The sequence below is a fragment of the Pogona vitticeps genome, chromosome 14 (assembly GCF_051106095.1).
Source record: "Pogona vitticeps strain Pit_001003342236 chromosome 14, PviZW2.1, whole genome shotgun sequence".
Taxonomy (NCBI): Eukaryota; Metazoa; Chordata; class Lepidosauria; order Squamata; family Agamidae; genus Pogona; species Pogona vitticeps.
Window position 1 is genome coordinate 29110 of NC_135796.1, and position 26928 is coordinate 56037.

The 26928-nt window shown below is 55.2% G+C and overlaps 3 protein-coding genes across 10 annotated transcripts; 2 read left to right on the forward strand and 1 right to left on the reverse strand.

The window, feature by feature from the left end:
- The first annotated feature begins 2945 nt into the window (after positions 1 to 2945).
- SMARCB1 (SWI/SNF related BAF chromatin remodeling complex subunit B1) lies at positions 2946 to 9530 on the forward strand. The gene is made up of 10 exons (XM_078381851.1): positions 2946 to 3148; positions 3400 to 3511; positions 3731 to 3760; positions 4703 to 4832; positions 5223 to 5360; positions 5938 to 6065; positions 7030 to 7196; positions 8293 to 8483; positions 8709 to 8840; positions 9191 to 9530. The coding sequence occupies exons 1-10, from the start codon at positions 3056 to 3058 to the stop codon at positions 9228 to 9230; spliced, it is 1161 nt and encodes a 386-aa protein (XP_078237977.1). The 5' UTR covers positions 2946 to 3055; the 3' UTR covers positions 9231 to 9530.
- A 551-nt stretch (positions 9531 to 10081) lies between these two features.
- Positions 10082 to 15584, reverse strand: DERL3 (derlin 3). Its single transcript, XM_078381853.1, has 7 exons — positions 15395 to 15584; positions 14911 to 14976; positions 14604 to 14677; positions 13559 to 13652; positions 12776 to 12971; positions 11542 to 11632; positions 10082 to 10788 (listed from the first exon to the last, which is right to left on the reverse strand). The coding sequence occupies exons 1-7, from the start codon at positions 15485 to 15487 to the stop codon at positions 10683 to 10685; spliced, it is 720 nt and encodes a 239-aa protein (XP_078237979.1). The 5' UTR covers positions 15488 to 15584; the 3' UTR covers positions 10082 to 10682.
- Positions 15585 to 15757: 173 nt separating this feature from the next.
- On the forward strand, positions 15758 to 26875 carry SLC2A11 (solute carrier family 2 member 11). Of its 8 annotated transcripts, none has more exons than XM_078381845.1 (12): positions 15777 to 15849; positions 20000 to 20098; positions 20543 to 20703; positions 21211 to 21335; positions 22157 to 22286; positions 22722 to 22870; positions 23215 to 23405; positions 24287 to 24397; positions 24793 to 24894; positions 24996 to 25071; positions 25638 to 25765; positions 25977 to 26875. In XM_078381845.1, exons 2-12 carry the CDS (start codon positions 20024 to 20026, stop codon positions 26175 to 26177), a joined length of 1449 nt encoding a protein of 482 aa, XP_078237971.1. In that variant the 5' UTR covers positions 15777 to 15849; positions 20000 to 20023; the 3' UTR covers positions 26178 to 26875. The 8 variants fall into 8 exon arrangements, with proteins under 8 accessions (XP_078237976.1, XP_078237971.1, XP_078237973.1 ...); XM_078381847.1 differs by lacking the exon at positions 15777 to 15849 and adding an exon at positions 17215 to 17681; XM_078381844.1 differs by lacking the exon at positions 15777 to 15849 and adding an exon at positions 17729 to 17802.
- The last annotated feature ends 53 nt before the right edge of the window (positions 26876 to 26928 follow it).

A 26928-nucleotide genomic window follows, 5' to 3' on the forward strand; every position in this document is an offset into this window, starting at 1 on the left:
CTCCCACCGGCGGGCAGCTGGAACAGCCTCCGGGTGCCGCAGGGGCAGGCCGTGCAAAAAAATAGGAGACATGGGGAGGGGAAGCGTCATTCCAGAGGACCCTAACCATTTCTGCCCCCCACCCGGCTTCCTGGGTGTGGGAATGAAAAGCTCCTGAACAGTCCCTGCTCAGAGGAGGAGTGCCTTGCTCTCCCAGGGACTAGGAAGGAAGAGCCCTCCTAACGATGTGGTTTCCTGATTTCCCCCCAACCTTTAAGAGGACGAGTGCTATTGAATGGACTTTGGGTAGTTGCCTATTTCACCTGCTTTTTATTAATATCCCTCCCACCCCTTTTCTCCTTTATCAGCCACTTGTAAAGGTGGTTTTAGAGGTCCATAATTTCTCATTTAAACCAAGTGTTGGTTCTTTAAATTAGAACATTTATGTGCATTAATAAGATAACTGCATGAAGGTGTGGTGACTATAATAATAAACCTTTCATTATTATTATTATTATTATTATTATTATTATTATTATTATTATTATTATTATTATTATTATTATTATTATTATTATTATTATTATTATTATTATTAACAATTGATCACCATCTCTTTTTGCCCTACTGTCCACGCTGTAAGAGAGGGGACAATTACACAGTTTAATTGGAAAGTTACAAAAAGTCCAGCTGTGCAATGGAAGAGCACCAGGCGTTCAGGAGTGGACCCTGCCTGAGAGGGACCGAAGAGGAGGAAGAGGAGTTGGGGAAGGAGGAGGCAGAGGGGCGCCTTGCTTCCCAAGGTTCCCAGAAAGAGGAACCATCCCATGCATTGGTTTTCCCCCACCCCATCTTCAAGAGCACAACTAGTATTGAAATCACTTTGGGTGGTTGCCTATTTAACCTGTTTCTTTATTGGTAAACCCACTCCCACATTTCTCCTTTATCAGCCACTTTTAATTGTGATTTTAGATGCCTGTAACTTCCCCCTTTAACCAGGTGTCAGTACTTTAAATAACAGCTTTTTTGTGCTTAATTAAGATTACTGCTTGAAAATATGTTAAGTAAATATAATGATAAATGAGGATGATGATTAAAAGAGGAACATCGCTTTTTGGCCTACTCTCCATTCTGTAAGGGCTCACAATTGCACTGTTTAATTAGAAAGTTTCCAAAAGTCTGAGCCCGAGCCTTCTTCACCGTTGCTCAGTTCCCACAGCTAAAACAAGACAAGAAAATGTTTGTACCAAAGACTTTATCAAGTCTAAAAAGTTTTTTAAAAGCATACACAGAAAAGAGAATGCAGGTGGGAGGAGGGATAAGATGTTTCAGGTGTTTGGCAACCCTTGTACAATCAACAGGAATAGTATTCACACAAATTCTGATGTAAAACTACAGAGGAACAGAAATACTTTAAACAACACACTTTATTAGAATTTTAACAAATAGAAAACAAACTTCAAGAAATGCAGAACAGTGTAAATTTGCAGGTCTTGGCCTGGCCCCAGGCAGTACTCCTCTTCTGTGGGTTCAGTGAATTCCACGCCTTTAAAGGATCCTGTGAACCAGGCAAACTTCTTAAAAATTCAAGCTGTCTTCTGTGGCACACTGCCAAAATGTTTTCCAATAGAGGACGGTGGAGAACAATGTTCTTGTGCTCCGGAGACTGTAGGCGAAGGGCGAGACTACCATGGCCCTGTAGGGTGTGTTGAGGGGTGGGATCCAGGGGGAAACCCAGGGGTCTGCCAAGCACTAAGAGGAAAATAGCCCTGCTCAAGGACCCAGAGGTCTTGACTCCTCCTCTTCCTACTCATTATTACACAATTATTCCTGAGGAGCCAGAAGCACGAAGGCTGTGGCCTTTTCCATGTTCTGTTGGAGGAAAGAAAGGAAAGGAAAATCTGGGCCTTATGTGTGTGTTACGTGACTCCCCAGTTTTCACTTTTTGCAGAAGTGACCCTTCCTTACGATGGCTGTTTGTCACTTACGAAGCAGAGACAAATGAATAAACACCATGCCGACAGGGAAGAAGAAAGGCTGAGGGGGGAAAAGCAGAATGGATGAAGCCTGGAAGCTGAGTGTCTCTTCCTGTAAGGAGGGAGCAGCATTTTTGTTCCTCACCCTCTAGAAAAAAATTCAATAAACGTTTCAGCAGACTGAAAATCAAAATTGCACCATCAAACCCATGCCCAAAGTTGGGGATGCAAAGTCTGCCCTTTGAGCTATATCAGAAGCCCAAACTGCCCTGCAAGGAAAACCCGTAAAGTGATTTCCTTCATCATCCCCCCCCCCAAAGAAAAATACAAAAACACTTCGCCTCCTGAAAATCAAAATTCTACCATTAAACCCTCGCCCAAAAGATGGTGATAAAAAGTCTGCCCATTTCTCTCTATCGGAAGAGAGACCAAAGTCTCTCTGCAGGAAAACTCCTTAAAGGGATTTCCGTGATGGCTCACCTTCTAAAGAAAAATATAAGAAATAGTTCACCGTCCTGAAAACCAAAACTCAGACGACATCCCGCCCCCAACCCCGAAACGAGCGCAAGGCAAAGCCTGCAGGAAAAGCTACAAAGGGATTCCCTTCACCCTCCATCGTCTAAGGAAAAAGGCAAGAAGCGGTTCACCTGCCACAAAAGAAAAACTCTTCCATAGAGGAACTCCTCTCCCCTCAGGTGAGAGAGAGAGAGAGAGAAGCAAAGAGGGGCCCCTGTGGGGCCAAATCCCATTTCCGGGCCCCTCAGTGGGACCCCCCCCCGACCCTTTTCAGCTACGACCCCCCTCGGTTTCTCCCCAGTTTTTCCATTCGTTTCAGAGGGTCCCCTGAACCAGAGGAAGGGCCAACATTGTCCTCCCGCCACTAGGGGCCGCCACGAGGCTCTCCGGCCCTCCCGCCGCGGCCCAGAAACGGGGGCGGAGCAGCGAGGCCTCCAGCCCCGCCCAGAAAGCGACGCCCCTTCGTCGCCGCGCAGGCGCACTAGAGGCGCAGGGTAGGCCGCGGCCGCCGCTCTTGACTCGTGTGGCTGGCCCTCCCTCGCCTCGTCTCGGCCGGCTTTCTCTTCCGTTCTCTCCCGGCCGTCATGATGATGATGGCGCTGAGCAAGACCTTCGGGCAGAAGCCCGTCAAGTTCCAGCTGGAGGAGGACGGCGAGTTCTACATGATCGGCTCCGAGGTGAGGCGCGGACGAAGCGGCGGGGGGGGGGGAGGGGAGGGGAAGGAAGAGAGATGGGGGGAGGGCGGTCAGGAGAGGGGGAGGGGCGAGGGGGAGGGGGGGAGGGGCCCGGCTTCTCCTCCTCCCCCCCCTTCCCCCCCCTTTGCGGGGGTCCGGCTGCGGTTTTGGGTCGTCGTCGTCGTCCCCCCCCCGCGCCTTCCTCCTCTTCCTCCTCCTCCTCCTCTCTCTCTCTCTCTCTCTCTCTCTCTCAGGTGGGCAACTACCTGCGGATGTTCCGCGGCTCCCTCTACAAGCGCTACCCTTCGCTCTGGCGGCGCCTGGCCACCGTCGAGGAGCGCAAGAAGATCGTCGCCTCCTCCCACGGTGGGTGAGCCGCCCCTGGCGAAGGAAGCAGGCCGAGGGAGGGAGGGAAGCCCGGCTGCCCCCCCCCCGCTGCTGTTCCTCCCTGGGCGGCCTGGAAGAGGAGGCAGGGCGAGCTGGTGGCAGAAGGGCCCCGGTTCCCCTTTCCAGCCCTCGGACCCTCCTCCTCGCCTTCTTCTTCATCATCATCATCATCTCCTTCTTCTCCTCTCACCCTCGCAGAGTCCCAGCGGAGCCACAGTCCCCGGAGATGTAAGTCCAGCTCTCCCCTGCTTTCGCGTGGCCTGGCTTTCGCAGCTGCTCCCACCTGGATCAGGCCCTTCGGATCTCCAGCTTCTGTGCCTTTGGGTTGCCCGGTGCACACTCTCCCAAAGAGACGGGGCAGAGGAGCGGGAGAAGGAGGCCACACTGGCCCGACCTGTGCACCTGGAGCTAGTGCCTCCCAGCCTCCCCCTTCCTCCTCCCTGGGTGTTTTGCATCTGGGTTTGGGGCCCTGGAGCAAGGAGGAAAAGCCAGCACAGCAGGCATGGATGCCCTGGCGTGTGCACTCACACCCCTGCCCCGCCAGCGCTTACCATGTGGTCCTCGGCAGCACGCATACCTGTGGAGCCAGCACCCAGTCGTGCTGGGGAGAGGCCCCCCTCCCGGCATGCAGCCTCCTTTGCGATTCCGTACAGACACATCCCTGTGTTTTGTGGCATTCTTCTTCCAAGAGCCATGTAGCTAAAAACGTAAAATCACTGAAGGGTTGTGGGGAGGAGAAATGTCAAAAGTTAGAGAAATGTGAAGGTGCCACTCCCGAGTCCTCATCCCCCCCCTCCCTGTTTTCTTGTCAGAGTAATCTTGATCTTTTTGTGACGTTTCTATGCTGCCCAAGCAGCAGACACTAACAGGGTGTCGGCAGTAGAAAGCCAAATACCAGAATTCCTTCTGTGGCTTTGTTTTGTGACAGCGACTTGCTAATCACGCCTCAGACTTGGGGAAGTGAATTAGGGAGGCTAGCCTTGCTCTGTGGAACGCTGTGCTCACTAAAGCAAGTGAGTGCCTCGCGCCCTTCCGTTGCCCTGCCTGTGGAAATGACTGCCATGTGGGTACCTCCTGTATTGCTCCTTCAGTCATGATAAAAATGATGATTGTGATCATCATGGTGATCCATGATTCATAGTGCTGCCCTGTCCCACGTTCTCGTTCTAGATCACGGTTACACCACACTAGCAACCAGCGTGACTCTGCTGAAAGCTTCAGAAGTCGAAGAGATCTTGGATGGGAATGACGAAAAGTACAAAGCCGTCTCCATCAGCACAGAGCCCCCCACTTACCTCAGGTAAGAGGAGGGTCCCTTTGCTTCTCCCTGGAAGAGTTGGGTTATGTGGAAAAATATCTCTGTGTTCTTTGGGGAGGCCTTTGACATAAAAGTCCACTGCAGGGAAGCTTAGTAGGGTTTTTAAGGCGTGGTTTGCCATGGCTGCCCCTTAACAGGTTTCCATGAATCTGGGGACAATTGTTGCCTCTTCACAAAGTTGTTGGAATCCATGGACTAGAACTCTCCCTCCCCCGCCCCCACCGAGGAGTCCCAGAGTTGAGCATCACTCGGTATCTGTTGCACCACACGGACGGTCTCATTGCAGAGGCACGGCTGAGAAATACAATACTTTGAAAATTCACGAGTCTTCCTGTGGCTTCCCACCCACGAGCACCTGGCTTTTGTTTTTAGAGAGCAGAAGGCGAAAAGGAACAGCCAATGGGTCCCAACCCTCCCGAATAGCTCCCATCACCTGGATGCTGTGCCGTGCTCAACTACCATCAACCGAAACCGGATGGGCCGGGACAAAAAGAGGACCTTCCCCCTTTGGTAGGTGGCTCTGTGACTCGTAACAAGAACAGCATAAGCTGCCTTGAGATCTTTTTAACGTGAAAGGCAGGGTAAAAATATTTTAAATAAATAAATTAAGAAACAGATCGGTGAGAGTACACATTAGGTACTATTATGTGCGCCCTGAGGGGGCTCAGCACAGATCTGAGTCTCCTGTATTGGTTCATTGCCTGCGAGACAAGGACAATTCATAGTTTCTTCACAAAGTGGTTGGAATCTCCTGGCTGTGGCAGGCACCTTGCTACAATTTGGGAGTTGCTGTTGATGGGCCGACTCTCTTAATCCTTCCCAACGTACTTTGAAAGGGGCTTTGGGCTACCAGCCTGTCTAGGAGTCTGCTTTCTGCCTGGGGCACTCCTTTCCTCCTCAGGGTGAGAGGCACTCTGAGCATGCTCAGAACTTTTCTTTAACCTCTGCGTTCACACATTCCAGGCACAGGCTGGCAGTTCTTGGTTGACCAAACTCTGGGTCTGAACTCGACTTGGAGGGAACCCGGCTTCTCCACACATACCCCTTGTGCTAAGAGGCTGATTTGTGGCCCTTTGCTGCATTTCAGCTTTGATGACCATGACCCAGCTGTGATCCATGAGAATGCCTCTCAGCCAGAGGTGCTGGTACCAATCCGATTGGACATGGAAATCGACGGGCAGAAACTGAGAGACGCTTTTACCTGGAATATGAATGGTGTGTGAAGGGTGAGATGTAGAGACTCTGATCCCATTGACCACGACAGATGATGTTTTGCTATCAAATGTGACGTCTCCTAATTGCTTTCGATTTCAGTTATTCCTCTTGGCCTCAAAAACATGGCATCAGAAGTTGAGTTTGTTACCCCAAAGTAGAAAGTAACATGTGGGTTTTATGTCAGCTGCTTAATGGAATGTTAATCAGATTTACATGGTGGCAGAGGGTTAGGGGCCAGGGCCCTAACCCTAATCCTCTTGCCTGCTACCTTAGAAGAACATGGAGAAAGTGGCCCCTGTTGTGCGATCGATAGTTCTCCTGCCGTGGGTCCATGTCTCTTGACGGCTGCCTTTGCTTAAGAAGGGCCTCCATATTAGTGCTGGGTTATATTTTGGGCTTTCAAGTACTTCCCTTATCTTGGTATTTCATACAGTATGGATTGATGCTTCTTCCATCAGGGAAGGCTGTTAATCTGATCATGTGCATTTTGTTTTACATGCAGGATCTGTTTGAAATTTTCTGATGTAAACAAAGAGCTATCATAATTTTAACTTTTAAAAATGATGGCAAAATGGTTCTGAGTTATTGTGATGTTCAAACAATAGCATCAATAAAACATTCTTTGCCTACTCAATGATTGCAGAATCCTCCAAGGCTTGTGGAACCAAGCAAATGTTTTTCTCTGCAGTTCTCACAATGTGATTGTACCATTGTGCCAGAAAATATACCAGAATAACAGAACTGCATTTTTCAGCATGTTTAAAAGTCAAATGTGTGGAATTCTAGGGAGTGTGCTTTAAAATAAAGGCAGTTTGCTTTGGCAGGAGAAAATGGGTAAACTTCCCATTGGTGCCGGTTTATTCCTGCAGGATGTGGCAGTTTAGGATTGACATGGAACTGCTGTGGATACAGGCTTTTAGCTCATGAACTGATTCCCCACCCCACCTTTCTTTGTCTCTGCTAGAGAAACTAATGACTCCCGAAATGTTTTCGGAGATTCTCTGTGATGACCTGGACTTGAACCCTCTCACGTTTGTGCCTGCCATTGCGTCAGCCATACGACAGCAGATTGAATCCTACCCAACTGACAGCATCTTGGAGGACCAGTCTGATCAGCGTGTCATCATTAAGGTAAAGAGAGGGAGAGGCAGAGTGAAGGTTCTGCAGGGGCCTCTCCGGGCTGGGAGGCAGTCCTTTTTGTCCCCCATGAAGTGCAGAGTGCTGGTTGTGCCACCAGGTCACAGCATCCCTGCTAGAGGTACCTTTCCAATGTGTTGGTTTGGTTCCTGCTGCAACATCTGGTGCCAGCTAATTCTCCACTGGCCCCCATGTGAGCACCCTGTTTTTCAGCCTTGGACTTCGGGCTGGGAGTGGCCCTGCTGTGCACCTTTGAAGTAGAGGGTGGGCTGGACAAGGGCGCAGATGGGAAGGACTGGTGTCTGGGAAGACAGAAGCTGGGGTTTTAGGGCTATGCCCTTTGTAAAATTCCTTCATTCATCAGCATGCTATGTGTGAGCCAAAGGATGACTTTTTGCTTTGCTACTTTAAATCCTCGAGGGTGCCTAACAAAGAGAGTCGAGACAAATATGCTGCCTGGGTGAGATTTACCATATGTGCAACCTAAAAACTAGTCTTTGGTGAACATCAGATGGGATGTTAGGTTCCCAGAGGAAATGGAGGCTTTGCACATTCATATTTTGTTGGAACTTCAGAGTGCTTGGAAGCCTTTTTCTGTGTGATCTTCATGCTCGAGGGTGGGAGTTGTCTGGACTTTGTCCATGTTTAGGGAAATCCAGAGAGCAGAGAATTCATCTGTCCTCAGTGGCTTTTAGTACCATCAACCATGGGAGAGGAGAGCCAGTTCTCCATGGCTGCTCTCAGACTGTGGAATTCCCTTCCACTGGAGGCCAGGCTGGCCCCATCTTTGATATCCTTCCGCAAGGAGGAAAAGACCTCTCTCTTCAGGCAAACTTTCCCTCAGTGACTGGCTGCCTTAATGGATTTTTTTTAGTGGATTGTTACGTGTTATTGTCTTTATTGTGTTTTTAGTATTACTTTTGTTTACCATTTATTTGATCCTTTTTATTAGTTGTATACTTATTGTTTCTAGCTTTAAATTTTGCCTTTTGAAGATCTAAGACACCTTGGGTCCTTTTTAGGGAGAAAGACAGGATAAAAATATTTTAAATAAATAATGAATAAATCAATGATGTTTCTCTTTGTCTAGCTCAATATCCACGTAGGGAACATCTCCCTGGTGGACCAGTTTGAGTGGGACATGTCCGAGAAGGAGAACTCCCCAGAGAAGTTTGCCCTGAAGCTGTGCTCAGAGCTGGGGCTGGGTGGCGAGTTTGTCACCACCATTGCGTACAGTATCCGGGGGCAACTGAGCTGGCATCAGAAGACGTATGCGTTCAGGTAAGGGAGGGGACTTGGGCCAGATCGTGGCCCTCAAACGTTGTGGGGCAGGGTGGCCTCCAGATGCCATGAGTGTGGAGCTCTACTCCGTTGCCAGTGGAGGGCAAAGCGTTGCGTCTGCCCTGCTTCTGCTTGATGTGGGAAGGGGATTGCCCGCATGGGGTTTGGGCTAAAATGAAAATGAGGTTCCAGATTCTGAACAGCTGCAATTCCTTGGTTTTCTAGTGAAAACCCACTGCCGACAGTGGAGATTGCTATTCGTAATACTGGTGATGCTGACCAGTGGTGCCCTCTGCTCGAAACACTGACAGACGCAGAGATGGAGAAGAAAATCCGGGACCAAGACAGAAACACGAGGTGCGACTCCATTTATAAACCTTGGGAAGCACACATGAAAGCCCTGCATCTTTTAAAATGAATTTGTTGATTTGCACAATGAGTAAGATCACCATGAGGTGATTGGAGTTTTCCTTTTTGATCACCCTAACATCCTATGGAGGCAAATTCAACTTTTCCTTGTTGAGTTATCCTTACAAGAGTTTTGTTACAGGCCTTAGCCGGTGGCTTTCATGTGTTGAGCACTCAACCTAGACATGACAAGCGTGCCCCATCTGAGCGTCATGCCCTCTTTTCCCACCACTGCCCTTATAAGAGGAACTCGCCACTTATGCACGAGTGCTCACACCCATCTCTTCTTTTCCTTGCAGGCGCATGAGGCGTTTGGCCAACACAGCTCCAGCCTGGTAGCTCTCCTGAAGTGGCAAAGGTGTCCCACCTCCAGATGGTCTTCTTGAAGGACTGAATAAGGGGAGGGGGGGGCAGGCATTTGTCCTGTTTTTTTTTGTCCACCTTGGAGGGGGAGCAGAGCTTGCCTTGCCTGGCCCAGCAGATCCCCGAGGGGGTGGGTGGCACCTACGTCCTCCACTTCACAGCTATCTGTTGGAATTAGGGGGTCCAACAAATACCTGTGGCATCTAAGCCCTTCTCTTTTCCCACCCCACCTCAACCCAGACAACTTTTTAAATAAATGAGTAATATTTTGTTTTCCGTCTTGTGTTTTTGGCATGCTTTGTTAGAACCCTTTCCTTGCCTTCATTGTCAGTGAACCCGCCAAATGAATGAGCCAATAGGGGAGGGATTTTCCAATTTTCTGGACTACAGTTCATTCTGAAAATTCTAGCCAGCCTACAAATACCTAATGTAATGACACTGGGAGAAAGGCCTTACTAGGCTTTTTGCTAGGCCTAGCTCTGCCCAAGCTTCCTGTTCCTGCCCTGGTGCTAGCTGGGAGTTTTCTTTTTGAGCAGGAAAGTTCTTCTTGTGGGCCCAGGTAGGCTGCCTGACAAGCCTCTTTCATCTTTTCAGGAGCAACATAGAGCCTCTTGCCATTTTCCCTGCTGTGGACTACCCCCCACCCCAAACACTCTAGGGAAGCTGAAGCAACAGGGCCTCTTCTAGGGCAGATTTCCAGTTTACAGGGTGTGTTTGTAGACCTTCCTGTTGTCTGGCCTGCAGTGGGAGTTAATTCAGGTCATTTTTCACCTACCAAAAATTGCATGAAATGAGAACCAAGTGTTTCATAGGCAGGGGCTGCAAAATGCCTATTCTGTGTGGTTTCCCATTTTAATATATATATACAGTAAATATATATATATTTACACAACTTGAAACCAACAGGCAAATTCTGGTGCAAGGGATGAGGCAGAGAGGTGATCCATACCTAGGACAAGGACATGAGCAACGCCTTGCCAGCCCATCGCTGGGTATATAAAATTGGCCCATCTGAGCTCAGGCACCTGGCAAAACAAATGGTGGCCCCCAGTCCTTCTCGGCTGGGTTGTGCCCACGTTCAGCCTGGTGGCACCGTTTCCAGTTTTATTTTCTCCACCACCCACAGACTGCTTAAAAGTAACACTGATGGTGTACAAGTCTTTCTCTCCCTTCCGGGATGCTCAGAGTCTGCAGCCATGTTCTGCCAGCAGTCTGGCCGGAGGAGGGAAAGGGGAGGAGGCGTCTCCCAGTTTTCTTCTGCATCAGCCGTGGGAAGAGAGGGTGCCTTCCCTCTGCTCTGCTAGCCGACAGCACTGCCAGCAAGAGGGATGGAGGAGGCTGAAGAATTGTAGTCCGGGGGCTCCTGGGAGGAGCATCTGTGCCATGTTCCAGAACATGCCTCCAGCCGGCCGGCCGGCAAGCAAAGGGTTACCGGGGCTCCTGGGGCTGGTTCTGGTTGCCGGCAGCTGTCAGGTCGTCCTCAGGCAGCGGTTGGTAGTTGGGATCCTCCTCAGGAGGGTCAAAGACAAGCTTCCTGCCAAAGAAAGGCAGACCTCAGCAAGCTTAATGCAGCACAGAAAGATATCCTCACTCCGCCCTCCTCCTTCCTGAAAAAGCACCACTAAAAAGATGGGCTTTCGCCAGCGACCAATCTTTGATGAGACTTGCTTCCTTCCTTGCGCGTAGCTAGGCACTGCCAACTGTCACAGCCCTTGCTAGCCCACAGGGCAGGCCTCACCCTTCAAGAAGGAGCACTCAGTGCAGAATTCCTCCTGCATCTTAAGCGGTGGTGCCGAGCTGGTGCGCATGATGCATTTCTCAGAATTGGGCATATGAATTAGTTACAGCCCCTTCTCTTTCCTGGCCCCTGCACCACATACAGGGATGGCAGAGCTCATTTGGGGTCAGCCCTGCTGGGACTCCTTCCTCCCCCTCTCCTGGACTAACTGCCCTGGGGGAAAAGCCAGCCTTCTCTCCTGAAGCTGGTGGTCTTGTTCCATCTAGGGCATTTTCTGCCTCTGGCTATAAGCGCCGTGCTCTACTCAAGAGGCCTTGAGTGAAAAAGCAGGACCTATGGCCACAATATTCCTTTTCTCCCTCTCACCACCATCACCAACTATCCTCCTCAGGTGTTCCTTCTCTGGCTTCCCCAGGGGCTTGTCAGGGGCCTGATGGCCTTGTCCAGGTTTGCCAGTCCCTTGCAGACGGGTCGCTGTGCATGTTCATCCCCTTTAGCTGAGGGCGTCTGCATTCTGCTGCTGTGGAGAGACAGGCATAGAGGACTTACAGGAATCCTGGAGTTAGGAGCAATTTTTTCCCTCCAGGCTGGTTGGGGAAGACGTCCTCCAGGAAGTAGTACACATGGCCCACAGCGATTCCTGGAGAAGAAGAAAGCAAGCCGTAAGGCTCCAGGGCTGACCAGTGTCCAAACCAGGCTTGCCGGTGCAGTTGGAGGCCCAGCCTGGCTTCCAGCCACCAGGGCTCCAACCAGCCCTCCCACCCCCCAGCATGCTGCTGATCCCGGGAGCTGCCACCAGAACATTTGGTGATAGAACAGCAAAAGAAAAAGAGGAAAAGCCTGAGTTAAATAAGAAGTTTTCAGTTCCCTGGAACTGCTAGAGTGGCAGATGGCGTAACACTTCTAAAAGGTTTACAGTCTCTGCCTTTGAGAATAGTGTTCCAGCCCCCACTTGCTTTCAGTTTAGCTCATGTTTAACAGGATCTTTCCCACTCCCCTCCTTGGCATCCCTCCTCCCACCTCCAGCTGATTCAACCCTCCTACCATTAGTGAGCCAGGACAGTGAGGCTCAGAAGAACCCCCCTGTCTGCCCCCCAAGAAAAAGCAGCAGCAGTGAGGATGTCTGCTCCCGTTCCTCCCTGGGTGCAGCAGGGGTTGTTCCGTTACACCTGAAGCTTTCCTGCCCACCCAGTCTTGGTCCTCAGTTCCCTGGCGGACAGCAGCTTCTGCCTCAGCCACATGGCCATATCCCCGAAAGGGGTGTGTGTGGGGAGGAGGGATCAACCCCAGGCATAATCCCAAAGCACCACACCTCCTCCCTGGCAGCCCCCCAGCAACTACTGCTGTGGGTCCGTCTCCACCTGCTTGAACTGCAGCCAAAGAGTCCCCTGGATCTGTGGGGGCCAATGGACTGGCCTGGAACAGGTGCTCCATGGCCAGTTTGCCTCCTGAACGGAGCGGCTCTTCAGGCGTTTAACAACAAAAGTCCCCAGGACTGCAACTGGATCTTCTCCGCCTGTGTTTGCAGAGATGGGCATCTGGACGGTTTCCCACAAAAGTCAGGCTCAGAAACGCAGCGATTGCCTGCATCAGAGCCGCCCTTCTACGCAGAAGCGGTCCTGCCCCGTCCTCGGGAGCCTGGCTCCTCAGGGCTCCACCCTGGTCCCCCAGCCTAGGAAAGCCCTCCTGGGAATCGGGCAGCAAAGGAAGAAGCAACTGGGCAGGTGCCCTTTCCCTCTCCCCAGCCTCCGTCCCAGCTGCCTCCCACGGCTCCCTCCCTTACCTAGCAGGTCAATGATGATGGAGTTGCCCAAAAGAAGTGAAAATCCCATCAGGACCCAGGGCAGGAAAGGGGCCTGGAAATTCAGCAGCCCAAAGAAGTTCATCCGGACGTAGGGGTTCCTCCGGCTCCACACGTAGACGAGCATGATGGTGAAGGCCTGACCCAGGAAGAAGAGGCTGGCGAAGAGGCCAAAGAGCTGCATGACACCCGAGTCAAGGGGGCGCCACAAGGGCCTGGCCGGCCTTCGGAATCCAGCAGGGGAGCCGCCTCGGCTCTGTGGCTTGGCCGAGGCCAGCGAGGACAGAATCTATGGCACGCGTGGTGCTACCGCTGGCAGCCGTAAGTCGCCCGATCGCTACCCCTGGCAGCCAAACCTGAGGAGGCGGCTGCAGCCACGGCGCTAGCGCCCCAACAGGCGGCGGGCGAGGATCCGGAGCAGCAGGTGCTGGCGGGGGTTGGGCAGGACTGGAGGCGGATCCGGAGTGGGGTCTGGAGGCACCTCCGTGCCCGGGATTCTCCCTTCCGCCGCTGCTGCCCGCTGGGTTGGTTTGTTTTTTCCAGTTTGGGCAGTCGGGCTCATAAAGGTTAGCTATCACTGGTCTAGGCTATGCCTGCCCCACTGCCTGCTCAGGCAAGGAGTCCTTTCGGCCAGCAGCCCTCCTGTCAGGGCGGAGGCAAGCCCTTCCCTGCCATTTCTGCCAAAACAAAGCTCTGGTTGAACCACAGAAGCCGGTCCGGCCGCCCACCCTTCCCAGAAAGGGACCAGCCACTGGGAAAGGATACAGTCATGAGAAACCCTCCAAACAGGAACATGAAGATGAAGTCAGCCGTCCTTCCTCGGAAAGAACCTTCCTCAAGCATCCGGCAGTAGCGGTACCTGTGAAGAGGCAGTAGAGGAAGCTAACAGGTGTGAGAACTGGACGGGCTGGCACCCCTGAAAGGAGAGGGAAAAGAAAACCTCCCTTTGACCGAATGGCTGCAGGGGAGAGGAGAGCCTCGAACCTTCAGCCTTGAGGACAGGTCGCCATCACCCACCACTGCTCATTGGGAGGCCGCTCGAAAAGCTGGCCTTTCCCCCCTGAATGGGCTGAAGGCTGAAGTCCAGAAGAAGGGCACAGCCTGTTCTCTGAAAGAGCTCCCACCTCTCCTGGTAAAGAACACACAGAAGCCTTGAAAGAGAGCGCCCGAGGGGGAGGCGGAGGCACCCCCAGCTTAAAGCTTCCTGGGCCTCCCCCTGAGAGGTTGACTTCAGGAGCTGGAAAGAGGAGAGGAAGAGGCAAATGATTTGTTCTACCAAGGCCATAGCTAGAGGGATTTTCTCGATCTCTTACTACTTCAAGGAGACCGAATTATTGGTCTGCTTTGCATAGACTTTAGTCTGGACTTTTCAGCTCCAGTATTTCATCCTTGATCTCACCAGAGTTTGAAGAAAACTGAAACAAAAAGCTACTTCACACAGATGCAAAACTTGAGCGCTCCAGCGACAGCTGCAGCATTTGATGAAACTGTGGCCAGTTTCGGGAGGGGGGGGGGTTGGATATGGAAAACACTTCTAGGCAGCTCCAATCAAAGAGGAAGCCAGTGATGGGATTTTTCCTTATTCCTTACAGATTCTGCCCTACAGTTTAAGGCCAGCTGCCATGCCTTCTGCTGCAAAGTATTTCTCTTTATTTTAACTGCTGCCTCTTACAATCAGCGCAGGCCTGCAGAAATTGCTTGGGTAGCAGAGGAAAAACGAGAAACCCTGTTGATCTGAGACAAGGCAGCTGCCCTGAGGGGACCAAGAACCATGGCCAGCAAAAGAAACAGCCAAACACGGGAAGGATACAGGAAGATCATGTTGAAGAAGAAGCTGAATCCCAGGGGGCCAAAGAACAGGAAGTTGGTCACCAGCCTCCAGAGCTGCAAGAGAAGATCAAGGGGAAAAGAGGGGGGGGGGGTGTTCAGAGCCTGGCCGGCAGCCCTGCTACAGCCTGTTCATCATCCCACCCCCACCCCCACCCCAGGTCAGGGCTGCTCCTTCTGGACCCTGAGCCCCTCCCCCACGTCCGCTGGGGTGGGGGTGGGGGTGGGGGGAGGCGGACAGGACAAGACAGGCAGCCCCGGAATCTCGCCCAGGGAGGGGGCGGACGCACCTGGAACTTTCGGAAAATGAGGTCCGGGTTGAAGTACAGCTGGAACGGGGTGATGAGCTCCAGTTGCTGCAAGAGACACACACACACCACACACACACACACACCACACACAGAGACACACACACAGACACAGGCAGGCGTTGAGAGGGGCGGCCGCCGAGAGGCGACAAAGCCGGTCCCGCCGCTCCAGGAAGCTGCTGCTTCGAGGCGGGGGGGGGGGGGTCTCAGGCAGAAGGGCGGACCCCTCCTCCTCCTCTTTCCCCCCCCAGCACCGGGGGGGGGAAGTTGATGATGATGATGATGACGATTCCTCCTCGGGCTGCTCACGGGGAGGCTCCACCTGCAGCCCGAGATCGGCCCCTCCATCCGCCCGCCTGCCCGCCCGTCTTTTTTTGGGGGGGGGCGACGGAATCCCCAACTGCTGGCCCCTCCCCCCTTCCTCCCCGCGGGAATCCCCGGACTCCGCCCCCCCCCCCGAAATTACCACGGCGGCGGTGGTGATGACGCAGGCGGTGGTGTAGGCGCGCGTCACGGCGGGGATGCCCAGGTACTCGGCCGCGACGCCCTGATAGGCCATGGCGAGGAGGGAAGAGAGCCACGAGCCGATGCGGGCGCCGAGGAAGACGCGGGCCCTTCGAGGAGCCGGAGAAGCTCCGCCCCTCTGCCGTCCCAGCCTATCACGGAACGAGGAGGAGCCCCACAGGGGCGAGACCAGCGGGATGCTCCTCCAATGGAGCCACACTTCCCGGGCATGCGCCGCGGAAATGAAGGAAACGAAGGGACGCTGGGCGCTGGGGCGGGGCGGAAAGCAGAGTGACAGGCGCCGGGGCCAGTGGGCTCCCAGAACGTTCTGTTGTTGTGTCGGGGGCAGAAGGAGCCACGTGTGTGAAGCCGCGAGACCGCCGGCCAATCGCCGAGGGAGCCTTGATTTGCATAAACGTAATAATCGGAGAGCCCGTGGCCTCTCGTCGGTCGGTCGGACGGGCGGGCGCTTCCGGGTTCCCAGGGCGGGGGGGGGGCGTCGGTCCGAGGAGGGCGCGATCCTTCCGGCGCCCCGCGCGATCTTTTCCTCTCGCCTCCCCGGTTGTTGTTTTCATCGGCCGTCAAGAGAGACGGGCGGCGACTCCTCGAAGGGGCGGTCTCCAGGCTGCCTTGCCCTCCCCAGCCCTCCCTGCTCGGCTCTGGCAAATCCAAGCCTAGGAGGGGTCGCTCCATGTTGCCTTTTGTCTTCCTCTTTTACACCTTCTCTCCCTCCCCCCCAAACATTTGGTTGCCTTTCCCAGAGAATCGTCCCTTCGGGGCGGCGGCGCTACCCTTGCGGGCAGGGAGGCAGGCAGACAGGCAGGCAGGCAGGGAGGCGCTTGGTAGAAGACCGGCCCCCCTCCCGCGCCCCCCCCCCTCCGGGCCTGGTGCGCTCCCGCCTCCTCCTTGCCGGGGCTGCCCTGACCCCCCCGGGGCGGCGAGTCCCTCCTCCTCCTCCTCCTCGGCGGGAGAGCCTCCGTTCCGTCGCACAAAAAGCTGCTCCGGGCCTCGAGAAGCGGCGGGTGGGGTGGGGGGGCTACAGGCCACGAATCCGGCAGGGAGCTGTCCGCTCGGGTCGGCCTTTGGAAGAAGCAGCCCTTCTCCCCTCACCCCCTCCCTTTGCTGGGCCGAAAGCTTTGCGGGACTTCACGCGGAGCTGGGAAAGCGAGAGTAACGAATTCCTGCAAGTAAATTCCTCTCCAGAGTAAACCAGGATGTAACTTGATGGCATGGCGATGGAATGCCCCCGTGCTTTCTCTCAGATATATCTACTATATGGTAGGGAAAAGCCCTGAGCAGAAAGAGGCAGGACAGGCGTCTCTCTCGGGGTCGCTGCGTTAGGACGTTGCAGCAAAACTATTTAGGCATCTTGCGGGGACCCGAAAGGCTGCCAAACTCACTGGAGGCTGATCTTTCGTGAACTGTGGTCCAGGTCATCAGGAACGCAAAAATGTTAATCCAATTCTTGGAATATATAGAGGCTCAAGAGGTGGGAATGTACGGAGAAATTAAATGCAGAAACTACTGACTGGAACAACCGTATTATTTAACGTGGCGAGCCGCCAAGCTGCCTGTGAGTCACACGCACCTGGGAGGGGAGGCGGGGGGTGGAGATCGCTGCCAGCGCCCCTAGCGGCCCCTTGGAGGACCGTACTGAAGGGACTCTTACGCGGGGGTGGGGGGGGGCTGAGTGACTGAAGCTCCGTCCCCTCCTTTTCCCATCCTTTTCGGTGCTTCCTCCAAGGAGGAGAGCCGCAAACTACTCCACCCCTCTTGCCTTGTCCGTCTGGGCTGCAACACAGAGGCTGCATCCAAAGGGGCACCAAGCAGGCGATTGGGGGAGGGTGGAGGATGGCCCACTGCTCACCAAGAGTCCCGCAAAGCCTGGAGCCTGCGAGTCCCACTACTCAGGTGGATGCAAAGTTTGCTCTTAGGCCACCTGGAGGTACCCCTTATTTGCCAGTCCCGCAGCTGCAGGAATAGATCTTAACATGGGCCCGCTTGTTGTCTGAAGGGCTTCCCCTCATCGTCCTCTACCTGTGCCAGCAGGTTCCCTACCTGCCCAGTCAAGCGCTCGCGGCACAAGGTAATAGGTGACTAAACAGGTGCATTCCATAGTGTCATCGAAGCTACCCATATGAATCTGACCAAACTCCGGGAGGCAGTGGAAGACAGGAGGGCCTGGTGCGATCTGGTCCATGGGGTCACGAAGAGTCGGACATGACTGAACGACTAAACAACAAAAACAGGTGCATTCCACCCTCCTTTCCGCCGAGGCCAAACTGCTCTTTAAAAGGATTCCCAAAGCCACGGTCACGTCCTGGGCAGGCTCAGCCCTGCGGCAGCATGAGGACGTTACTGCGGCACCTGGTACTGTCTTCACATCTCTTTCTCACCCTCGAACAGCTTGAATCTGCGAGACGGGAAGCAGGGTGGTTTTTACAGCTCAGATTTCTCTGCTTTATCAGAGATGGAAAGGCTGAAAGGGTTGGTCTGCAATGGGGTGGGGTGGGCACTGTGGCTCTCCCTCTGCTGTCCGGTTCTGTAGCACCAGCATCCGCCCCCAAGGGGGGGACCTTAACTCCATCCTGTACATGGCTTTAGAGCAGCATCAAGGGAAAGCCCCCCCCCCCCGAAGTAGTTATTTCTTCCCATCCTCAGTAACCAGGATGGAGAAGACAGCAGGCGTTTGCATGGGCTTATGTTGGGAGAGGCATGTTACTCTGTGGGCTTTATACTGGTCTCTGTCTTCTCTGTCTGTGGAACTCCTTACCACAGGATGTGGTGATGGCATCTGGCCTAGATGCCTTTCAATGGGGATTGGACAGATTTCTGGAGGAAAAGGCCCATCGCAGGCTACAAGCCATGATGGGGATGCATCATGTCCAGGCTTTTAAAAGAAAGGTACTTCCAAATGACAGAGGCAGGGGAGGGGTATCAGGAGACAGGTCTCTAGCGGTCTCTCCTGTGCTCCCAGAGGCATCTGGTGGGGGCCACTGGGAGATACAGGGAGCTGGCCTAGAGGGGACCTGGGCCTGGTCTAGCACAGGGCTCTTTTTCTTAGGTTCTTCGGTTCCTTCCAAAGATCCTGGTCTCCTCTTCAGGCCCTCCTCGTGGAGCCTCCAGTGAATTGACCTGAAAGCTGCCCTGCTCCAGGGTGACTTTATTTCCAGCCTTTTCCCAGGGAAAGGGGAAGCCCAAGCACCTGGGCTAAATCCCCTGCGCACCCCACTGGCGCTCGCCCCCAAATGAGAGAAAGGGGGCAGGAGGGAAAACCCCGCCCTCCCCCCCCCCCCCCACTTGCTCCTCGCGACTGCTTTCTCGCAGCTTCCTCCCTCCTTTTCCTTTCCAAAACCGAAGCTATTGAGGGAGATGAGCTGACAGGACCTCGCCGGCTCTGGGACTCCGGAGCGCTTGGGGCCGCGCCCTCTTCCGACGGGAGCCTCTTCGGGGCAGAGCCGGCTGGAGGAGCTGCGACCTCGGTCGCCAGCAGGGCAGGGGTGCCAAGCCGCGCCCCGGGCCCTGCGGCGACCTTCTTCTTCCGGCACCGCTTCAGGCCCTTCCCCAGAAACCGCCAGGACAGGGCCCCTCCCGGAGCGGACGCTCCCTCTTCCAGGCCATGCCGGGCTGCTCCTTGGAGACTCGGGGCTGGCGCTGAAGGTGCGGCCGGCCGGGGAGCGCCCCGCAGCCGCCCCGCAGCCTTCCCCGGCGCCCCAGCCCACAAAGAAGAGCCCGCTTCGGCTCGGCGGCTGGCGCCCCCCCCCCCGCTCCGTCCTGCCGCCTCCGGTGCCCGCCGGCGGGCTGGCCGGCCGCGCTCTCGCTCCCCCCAATCCAGAGCGGCGGGCAGGAGCCGAGCCGAGCCAGCGCTGCCATGGCTCCCGCACCCCCGGCCGCGCCGCCTTGCCCTCCGGGCCGGCAGGATCCGCGCGGCGCCCGGCAGGTGAGGCCCAGCCCAGGCTCCTCACTGCTCCGGGTGGCCTCTCCGTGAGAAGAAGGGCCCACGTCCCGCCGGGGCGGAGGCGGTTGGCTGGCGCCGCGTCGCCCTTCCTGCTCCCGGTACTGCCGGCGCCTGCCCTCGCGGCGTCCTTCGGCCCTGCGCCCGGGCAGCGGGCCTCTCCCTATTCGAGCGCGGCGCAAGGACCACGGAGACTGGAGGGGAGCAGCGGGGGCTCACGACCAGCCCGGCGAGGAGAAAGCGCCCCTGCCTGGGCTGCCGCCACCCGGCCGCAGCCGACCCCCTTCCCGGCGCTCCCCCCGCCCCCCCCCGCAGGGCAGCCGGGCTCCCCTCCGTCCCGCCGCCCGCTTGGAAGCCAGGGCGCTGCTGCTTTTGCTGCAGCCGGGGGGGGGGGGCTCCTTCTCCCTGAGAAGTCTCGGCTGCGCTCGCTCCGGTTCCTGGCTCCTGCCCAGCCGGTGCAGCGGCGTGGCGACTGAGGGCCAGGAGGAGACCGGGAGGATTTCCCGAAAGCGCGAGGGGTTCCCCTTGTCTCGAGTCTTTCCCTGCTCCCGGCGTTGCTCGTGTCCCGGTTCCCCCTTCACAGCGCCTTTCCTCCTGGTTTTGCCCCCTTAGATTCAAAGCAGGGTCCTGATCCTGATGGTGTGCGCCGCTGGCATCGGAGGCACTTTCCAGTATGGATACAACCTCACCATCATCAATGCCCCCACAGCAGTAAGTCATTTCTTCCTCTCTCCCGCAAAGGCTGGGCACTCTTGCATTTAGGGGGGTGGGGGGCTGTTCTAAAAGTGGCCTGTGATCCGCAGACCGGCTCCTCCCGTTACGGTCTCCCTCCCGCCGCCCTTCAGCTTTTGTGTCCGGTTCCCAGACTTTTCCACTTCTGCATTCTGACCAGCCTCCAGGCCACCCGCGGGGAGCCACCCCTGCTTTTCCCCCTGGACAACAGCCTTGTGGGGCAGGCTGGTCCACGAGAAAGTGACTGGCCTGGGGCTAGCCAGTGACCTTCATGGACCGCGATGAGGCGTTTCCTGGCATCTCTAGTCTGTTTGCCACATTGGAAAACTGTGCCAGGGCACCTCTCTGGACTCTGCTGGCTGGCCAGGCGGCCGGCCGGCCTGCCTTCCTGCCCAGGGTGACCCCTGTCTTGGTCTCTTGCAGTTTATCCAAGAGTTTGTGAACGAGACCTGGCTGGAGCGCACCGGCACCCCCTTGAGCACACCGGCGGTGACCCTCATTTGGTCTTTCATCGTCTCTCTTTTTCCTTTGGGGGGGCTCACGGGAGCACTCCTGGCTGGGCCCATGGCGATTAGACTGGGAAGGTGAGGAGGAGATCCCACTGGATTTCCAATCCTAGTTTCACCAATTTAGATTTTCGAGCAACTGTTTGAAGTTGTTGGCATTTGCAACCCAGAAACCTGTGGAGAACGGAGCCATCAGCAGGCCTGTCAGGACTCAGGCGGCTTGTTCTAGGACTCTGATGGGGCACCTCCCGCATGGGTGTAGTGGATCTCCACAACTCCGGTAGTTCCAATGGCTCAGCACTTGCTTCGCCACCCGTATTTGTCCCTTTTCATGAAAGCACAAAACACCAGCAGGGCAGAACACCAGAAAAGAGCGGCAATTTCTCTGGGAGTGGCCAGTAGTGGTCGTGATGGTGTTCCGTGCGGTGGTGAGTGGCCGGGAGGGTGCCTCTGGCCTCTGTGCCGTGCCAGGCGGAGTGCTGCTAAGAGCTACCTGTGGAGGCGCAAAGGCATGGATGCAACACAGCCCCCCCCCCTTGCATCTGAGGTGGGCAAACAAAGTCTCCTCTGTTTCTCTTGACAAAGGAAGAAGTCCTTGCTGCTGAACAACCTGTTTGTGGCCCTTGCTGCTCTGCTGGTGGGCTTCAGCTGGATGGCAAAATCCTTTGAAATGATCTTGCTGAGCAGATTCTTTGCAGGAATCAATGCGGGTAGGTTAGAAAGCTGCCTGGCTGGGCGTCCGTCTCCCCTTTGAAATCAGGAGGGCAGGTGTCAGCCTTGCAGATCGGCTCTGCCCTGGGCAGCTGATGAGGAGCAAGAGAGTCAGCATAAGCCTCAGCTATCTGTGGATCCGTGCAAACAGGAACTCTCTTCCCCAACCTTAACCTCAGGCAGGATTTTATCAAAACTTGTAGGATGTCAGGGATCTGTTAGTAAGGCTTGCTTTTTCAGTCACAATCTCCATTACACGAGATACCCCCCTCTTTCCACTACAGGTACTTCCTCCCCCCCCCCAAAAAAAAGTAACCATAACTGTGGGGGTAGAGGGGGTGGCATAGCCAAGTGGCAACCAAATTGTGGAAGGATTATCTTACCTGGTCAGACTGAGAGTCCGGTTATCAGGCCGTCTCCAATGGGGGTCATCTAAATGCGGCCCCTCCAGTTCCTCAGCAGCTCTGAAAGGTTGTGGCCTGCTGTGTTTATCCCTGGTGGCTCCTACTTCTGTGTGTGTTGTGGCTAGTGTGGTTAATGTGGCTGTCTTCATGCTCCCATACACTCATTTGTCTGCATTGACCCAAAGGGAAAGATGAGAAGAAACGGGGGGACCCCAAGTATAGACAGAGATCAGGGCCCTGAGGAAATGGGTGAGGATTCATCAGGGCTGTCCCTCTCAGAAATGGCTGCTGGGCTTGGCTAGGAAAGGTGGGTCAGCGCCTGGGCCAGAGCACGTCTCTAGGGCCATGGGGTGTGTGTGTGTCCTCAGCAGCAGCAGCAGCAGCAGCAGCCGCCCTTCACTGTCTCTTCTCTCCAGGGGTGAGCATGAGTGTTCAGCCCATGTACTTGGGAGAGAGCGCGCCCAAGCGACTCCGGGGGGCTGTGGCCTTGACGTCGGCATCCTTCACCGCTCTGGGGCTGGTGCTGGGACAGGTGGTGGGACTGAGGTAAGACCCATGGTTGCAGCAGTTGCCACTGCCTGGGAGGCTGGTCGGCAACGTTGCTTTCTCCCCCTTTTCCCCACCATTGCTGAAACTTGGACAAAGCCCAAATGTCATTCAGAACGTGTTTGGCCAGCTGAGCACAGGCAGATGCAAGCCCCGGGGACAAGCCTTTCTGCCCAGGCCCAGCAGGCACTTAGAGTGCCAGGAGACCAGCCCCTGCAGGCACTTTCTAAGCATGACGGTAGGAAGGAAGAGGCCAAGTGTTCCCAGATGGAAAGGCACCAGGACCGACCCCACCTGCTCCGACAGGTGGCCTAGTGATAATCTGAAAGGGATACACTGTTCTTTCAGGGACATACGTTGCCATCTTCTCCGCCTGGGTGCTCTCCCTGGGGCTTCCCTTTTCCCATTGCTCAAACTCTGTCATTTCTGATGCAGAGAAATACTAGGGGCAGAGGAGAGTTGGCCCCTTCTCTTGGCCAGCAATGTGGTGCCAGGCCTGATCCAGCTGGTGCTTCTGCCTTGGGCCCCCGAAAGCCCCCGGTACTTACTGATGGACCGAGGTGACGAGGAGTCCTGCTTCCAGGGTGAGTGTGCGCTCCTGAAGGAAATAACAATATCACTTAGAAAGACAGCCAAAGGGATGTTTTCCTTTATAGTATATTGTGGAAAAGGGATTTGAAAGAAATGCAAACTGAAAAACCTCATTTCCTGGCCTTTTGTGTGTGTTTCCTATACAGTATCGCTAAGTACACATCTTTGGTTCTTTGGACCCTCCTTACCTGTGTGGTTGCCTCTCTGTATTTGACTGTCGCTCCAGCTAGCTGGAAAGAGAGCTCACGGGGGATTGCGAGGAAGAGGCTGGGCACGGGTTGGCGTTTGACCGGTCTGTGAGTGCAGGCGGTAAGGCTTGACCTCTGCCCTCTCGCAGCCTTGCAGAAGCTACGGGGCAGCAGCCAGGACTTGAGTGGCGAGATGAAGGAGCTGCTGGCTGAGCAGGTGGCCATCCGGGGGAAGGTGGCGGCATCCCCCTGGGCACTTGTGCGGAACCCGGCAGTGAGGTGGCAACTGGTCTCCGTGGTGGTGCTCAGCAGTGCCATGCAGCTCTGTGGCAATGACTCGGTAGGTGCCGGCACGGAACCCAGGCCGGGGGGGGGGGGGGGCTTGGGGCAAGGCACGTTGTTGTCGCTGGTACGGTAGTGGCCACTGTCCAAGGGAGGAATGCCAAGAGGTGTGACCGGTTGCTGGGGAACGCGTGGTGGTGGTGGTGGTGGTGGTGGTGGAGGGAGGGGGAGGGGAGGTTTGGCAAGTCTTGACCTGCACAGCCATTCGAAGCAGCCTGCGAGACGGAGCAGGAGGAGCAGGAAGAGATGGGTGGATTCTCTCCCTTGGGCGAAGGACAAGCTGGTCTGGGCCCCACCATCACTTGTGGAGGGTGGGCTCCCACTCTTGTCCTTCCGGTTGCTGGGTGTGTCTGCATCTTCCTGCAGTGTCCTCACTTGACACTAGCAGGCTCCCCTTCGATCCGGAGCATGTGAGGCATGTATTGTAGGTAGGTAGCACAGCGGCCGACCTGGCATTCATCCTGGCTCTGCCTTTGTGGTGGGAAAACCCTGCCCAAGGCTGTCGGTTGTTATCTGTTTCAGTGACGTGCAAGCCTTCCTGGCAGAGAAGCAGCAGCTCCCAGCGGGTGGGTGGGGTGACCTCTCGTCCTGCCTTTCTGCTTAGAGTGAGAGAATTAGATCAAAGGTTTCTCTGGCCAATCCTAGTGGTGACTAGGTAACGAGTGTCCTATCTGAATTCTCTCAACATTCTGTGTAATCCTGCTAAGTTAATAAAAAGGATTCTCAAGGCGGTTTTTGAGGCTCCCCTGGTCGGGACATCTCTGGTCTGGTCGACTTCTTTGTTTTTCCTCTAAAGCTATTTGCCTTCCTATTGTTCCGTGATCACCCACATCATCAGCCGTCCTTTGATGCATGATCACCTACACTTTGTGCCTTCAGATGTACTTCTATGCTTCTTTCATCTTCCAAGAGGCTGGGATCCCACTGGACAAAATCCAGTACTGCATCATCGGCACAGGGAGCTGCGAGCTGGTGACGGCCCTGACCTGCGTAAGCATCCCGCCTGCCCCCCCCCCCCGTGCCACTTCCCCAGCCGCCGTCTGAGTGGTGGTGGGCAGGCTCTTTCCTAGGCAGGCGGAGCACCCCTGGGCGAGGGTGCGGGTGGGGACCCTTGGTGTCCATGAACTCCAGAGCTGCCTTCCTCCCTCTGCAGCAGAGGGCAGAGGCGGCTGTTTCCGATGCGTTGACTCTACATTAAAGAGGGCCCTTCCTTCCCACCGCGATCAGGTTGTTAACTGATAGGGACCATTTCTCTGCATGGAGGGTGGGGGGCTTTGCCTGCTTCCAGCTACTGTTGGAGGGAAGCTTTAGCTGCAGCCCGCCTGCTGGAGCCCAGCAAGTCAGCGTCTTCTCCCTCCCTCCCTTGCTTCCCACCCCCACCCCAGAACCTCCTTGTAGACCGCACTGGGCGACGGGTGCTGATCATCGGCGGCTACAGTCTCATGGCGGTGTGGGCCGTTGTCTTCATGGCGGCTTTGTCCTTGCGGGTAAGAGGGCCGGGGGGGGCAGGAGGTGTCTGGGGTGGGGGGCACCAGCGAAAGCTCCCTCTTCCCCACCCCATGTCATCCTCTCCCCCTTGGGCCTGCAGGATCAACTCAGCTGGATGCCCTATCTCAGCATGGGCTGCCTCTTTGCCTACATCCTGAGCTTTGGCATTGGGCCGGGTGAGTTGGAGCTGAGCTTGACAGAGTCCGGCTGCCCACCTCTTGGCTTCCACAGAAGGTGCTTCTTCCTCTACCCCCCACCTGCACCCAGGGGCCTCTTCCAGGGGCTTCCTTTGCTGGACCAAGGAGAAGGTGGACGCAGGGGGCCAGGGAGGGAGCAGCAGGGGCTTCCCTCCACGCTGATACAATGCCCCACCAACTTTCCTATGAAGGCAAGGAAGGTCTGTTTATTTGTTGTAGACATCTCCACACAAAGGGTGGTGGTGGTGGTGGTGGGGAGGGGCCAGTGGGAAGCACATGCAGCCACTTACTGGGTTGTGGAGGGGGGATTGTCGTCTCAGGGCTTGAAGGTTTTATGCGAGTCTGGCTGGTGTTTTCTAAACCTTGAGGTTGTCCACGTTGCACTTTTCTAGCCCAAACTCACAATCGTGGGCGGCTAGGTTCACCGTTCATTAGATTTACTGAGTATATTTATGTGTGCCCATAATACCAAAAAAAAAAAAAGGAAAAGAAAAGAAAAAGAAAAGAAAAAGAAGGCATCGAAGGACATGCTGTTTTTTGTCTAGCCGGTGTGACGGGAGTGATACCCACAGAGATTTTTGATCAGATGACCCGCCCGGCTGCATACATGATCAGCGGCTCTCTGCTCTGGACCAACCTGTTCCTGGTGGGCACAGCATTTCCTTTCATCGTGGTAGGTTGTGCCCCGATGCTGGCTTGCACGCCGTTCGCAGAGAGCCCCCCAAAGGAGGGGAGAGATCCTTAAGTGACCCTTGGGACTAAAAGGGAGGTGAAGGACGGCACATATCTATCTCCCCTGTAGCAAAGCCCCAGCCCCCTGCGCCTCCCCCCCCCCCTGCACGCCCCCAGCCTCCTTGGTGCTTTGTGCCTTCTCTCCATCCCAGGAAGGACTCGGCCATTACTGCTACCTGCCTTTCCTCACCGTTTGCATCTGCACAGCGCTCTATGTTGGTTTTTTCTTCCCTGAGACAAAGGGGAAAACCTTTCTGGAAATCTCAGAAGAGTTCGACAAGTGGAACGTCAGTGCCCAGAGGGAGGAGAACTTGGCGGAGCCTTCTGAAGAAACAAAATCCACCATGCTGTAGCCTCGGAAGAGAGAGAGGAGACGGTCTGGCCTGACAACAGGGACCGGATGGGTGTCCCCGCCACAGGCCGCCTTCTCTCTTGGCCCCTGGACTGGCTGGCAGGGAAGAGAATGTGGGAGCTGGAGCCATTCTAGGGGGCCTCGCATAACCCTGGAGACACAGCCTGCTGACAGTCGGCTCAGGGACACAGCCTCCCAGTCTCAAGCCTGAGGGGTTTCTTGGTCCGATCCAGAGTAGAGGGCTCCACCTGCTCCTTCTCTACAGCTAGGGGGGGGAAAACCCCGAGACAGTCGGCTGATGGACAGGACCCCTCTTAGGAAGGTAGGGCCTGGGCCTGTGCTGCTCCAGAACATCTCGTGGGTGGCGTGGAGGGCGCACCTCTTACTTCTCATTTGGAGGCTGGGAAGAGATGCTGCACAGCGCTGCCATTTCCCTGCTGGTCAGACCGCCTGCCCTGATGCCTTGCTGGAGCCCTGAGTCTCTCTGACCCTCCCACTGGTGTCCATACAGCCATTCCTCGGTCTCCGTGCATGCGAATGAGACAGCAGGTAGATTTCTCCTCCTCCTGCTTATCAGCTACCAACCATCAGCTACCTCTGCAAGTCTGTATTTGCACCTTTAGGTCTGAAATTGACTGGATGGCACACAGTTATTATTATTATTATTTGCATTATTGATAAATGTGTGATTTAAAAGCCTGATGTGGTTTGTTTCTGTTATTTTCATTTTAATTTTGAGAAGCTTTTTTTTG

Bases quoted from the DNA above. Each gene is read 5' to 3' on its own strand.
- SMARCB1 (XM_078381851.1), top strand. From the start codon at position 3,056: ATGATGATGATGGCGCTGAGCAAGACCTTCGGGCAGAAGCCCGTCAAG. The intron at 8,484-8,708 runs GTAAGGGAGGGG...TTGGTTTTCTAG, and splicing joins CAGAAGACGTATGCGTTCAG to TGAAAACCCACTGCCGACAG. The intron at 8,841-9,190 runs GTGCGACTCCAT...TTTTCCTTGCAG, and splicing joins GACCAAGACAGAAACACGAG to GCGCATGAGGCGTTTGGCCA.
- DERL3 (XM_078381853.1), bottom strand. From the start codon at position 15,487: ATGGCCTATCAGGGCGTCGCGGCCGAGTACCTGGGCATCCCCGCCGTG. The intron at 11,633-12,775 runs GTAAGGGAGGGA...CTTCTTCTCCAG, and splicing joins CATCATCATTGACCTGCTAG to GAATCGCTGTGGGCCATGTG. The intron at 10,789-11,541 runs GTAAGTCCTCTA...TTTCTTTGGCAG, and splicing joins CTCCTAACTCCAGGATTCCT to GAAGCTTGTCTTTGACCCTC.
- SLC2A11 (XM_078381843.1), top strand. From the start codon at position 19,304: ATGGCTCCCGCACCCCCGGCCGCGCCGCCTTGCCCTCCGGGCCGGCAG. The intron at 19,373-19,999 runs GTGAGGCCCAGC...TTGCCCCCTTAG, and splicing joins ATCCGCGCGGCGCCCGGCAG to ATTCAAAGCAGGGTCCTGAT. The intron at 25,072-25,637 runs GTGAGTTGGAGC...TTTTTTGTCTAG, and splicing joins GAGCTTTGGCATTGGGCCGG to CCGGTGTGACGGGAGTGATA.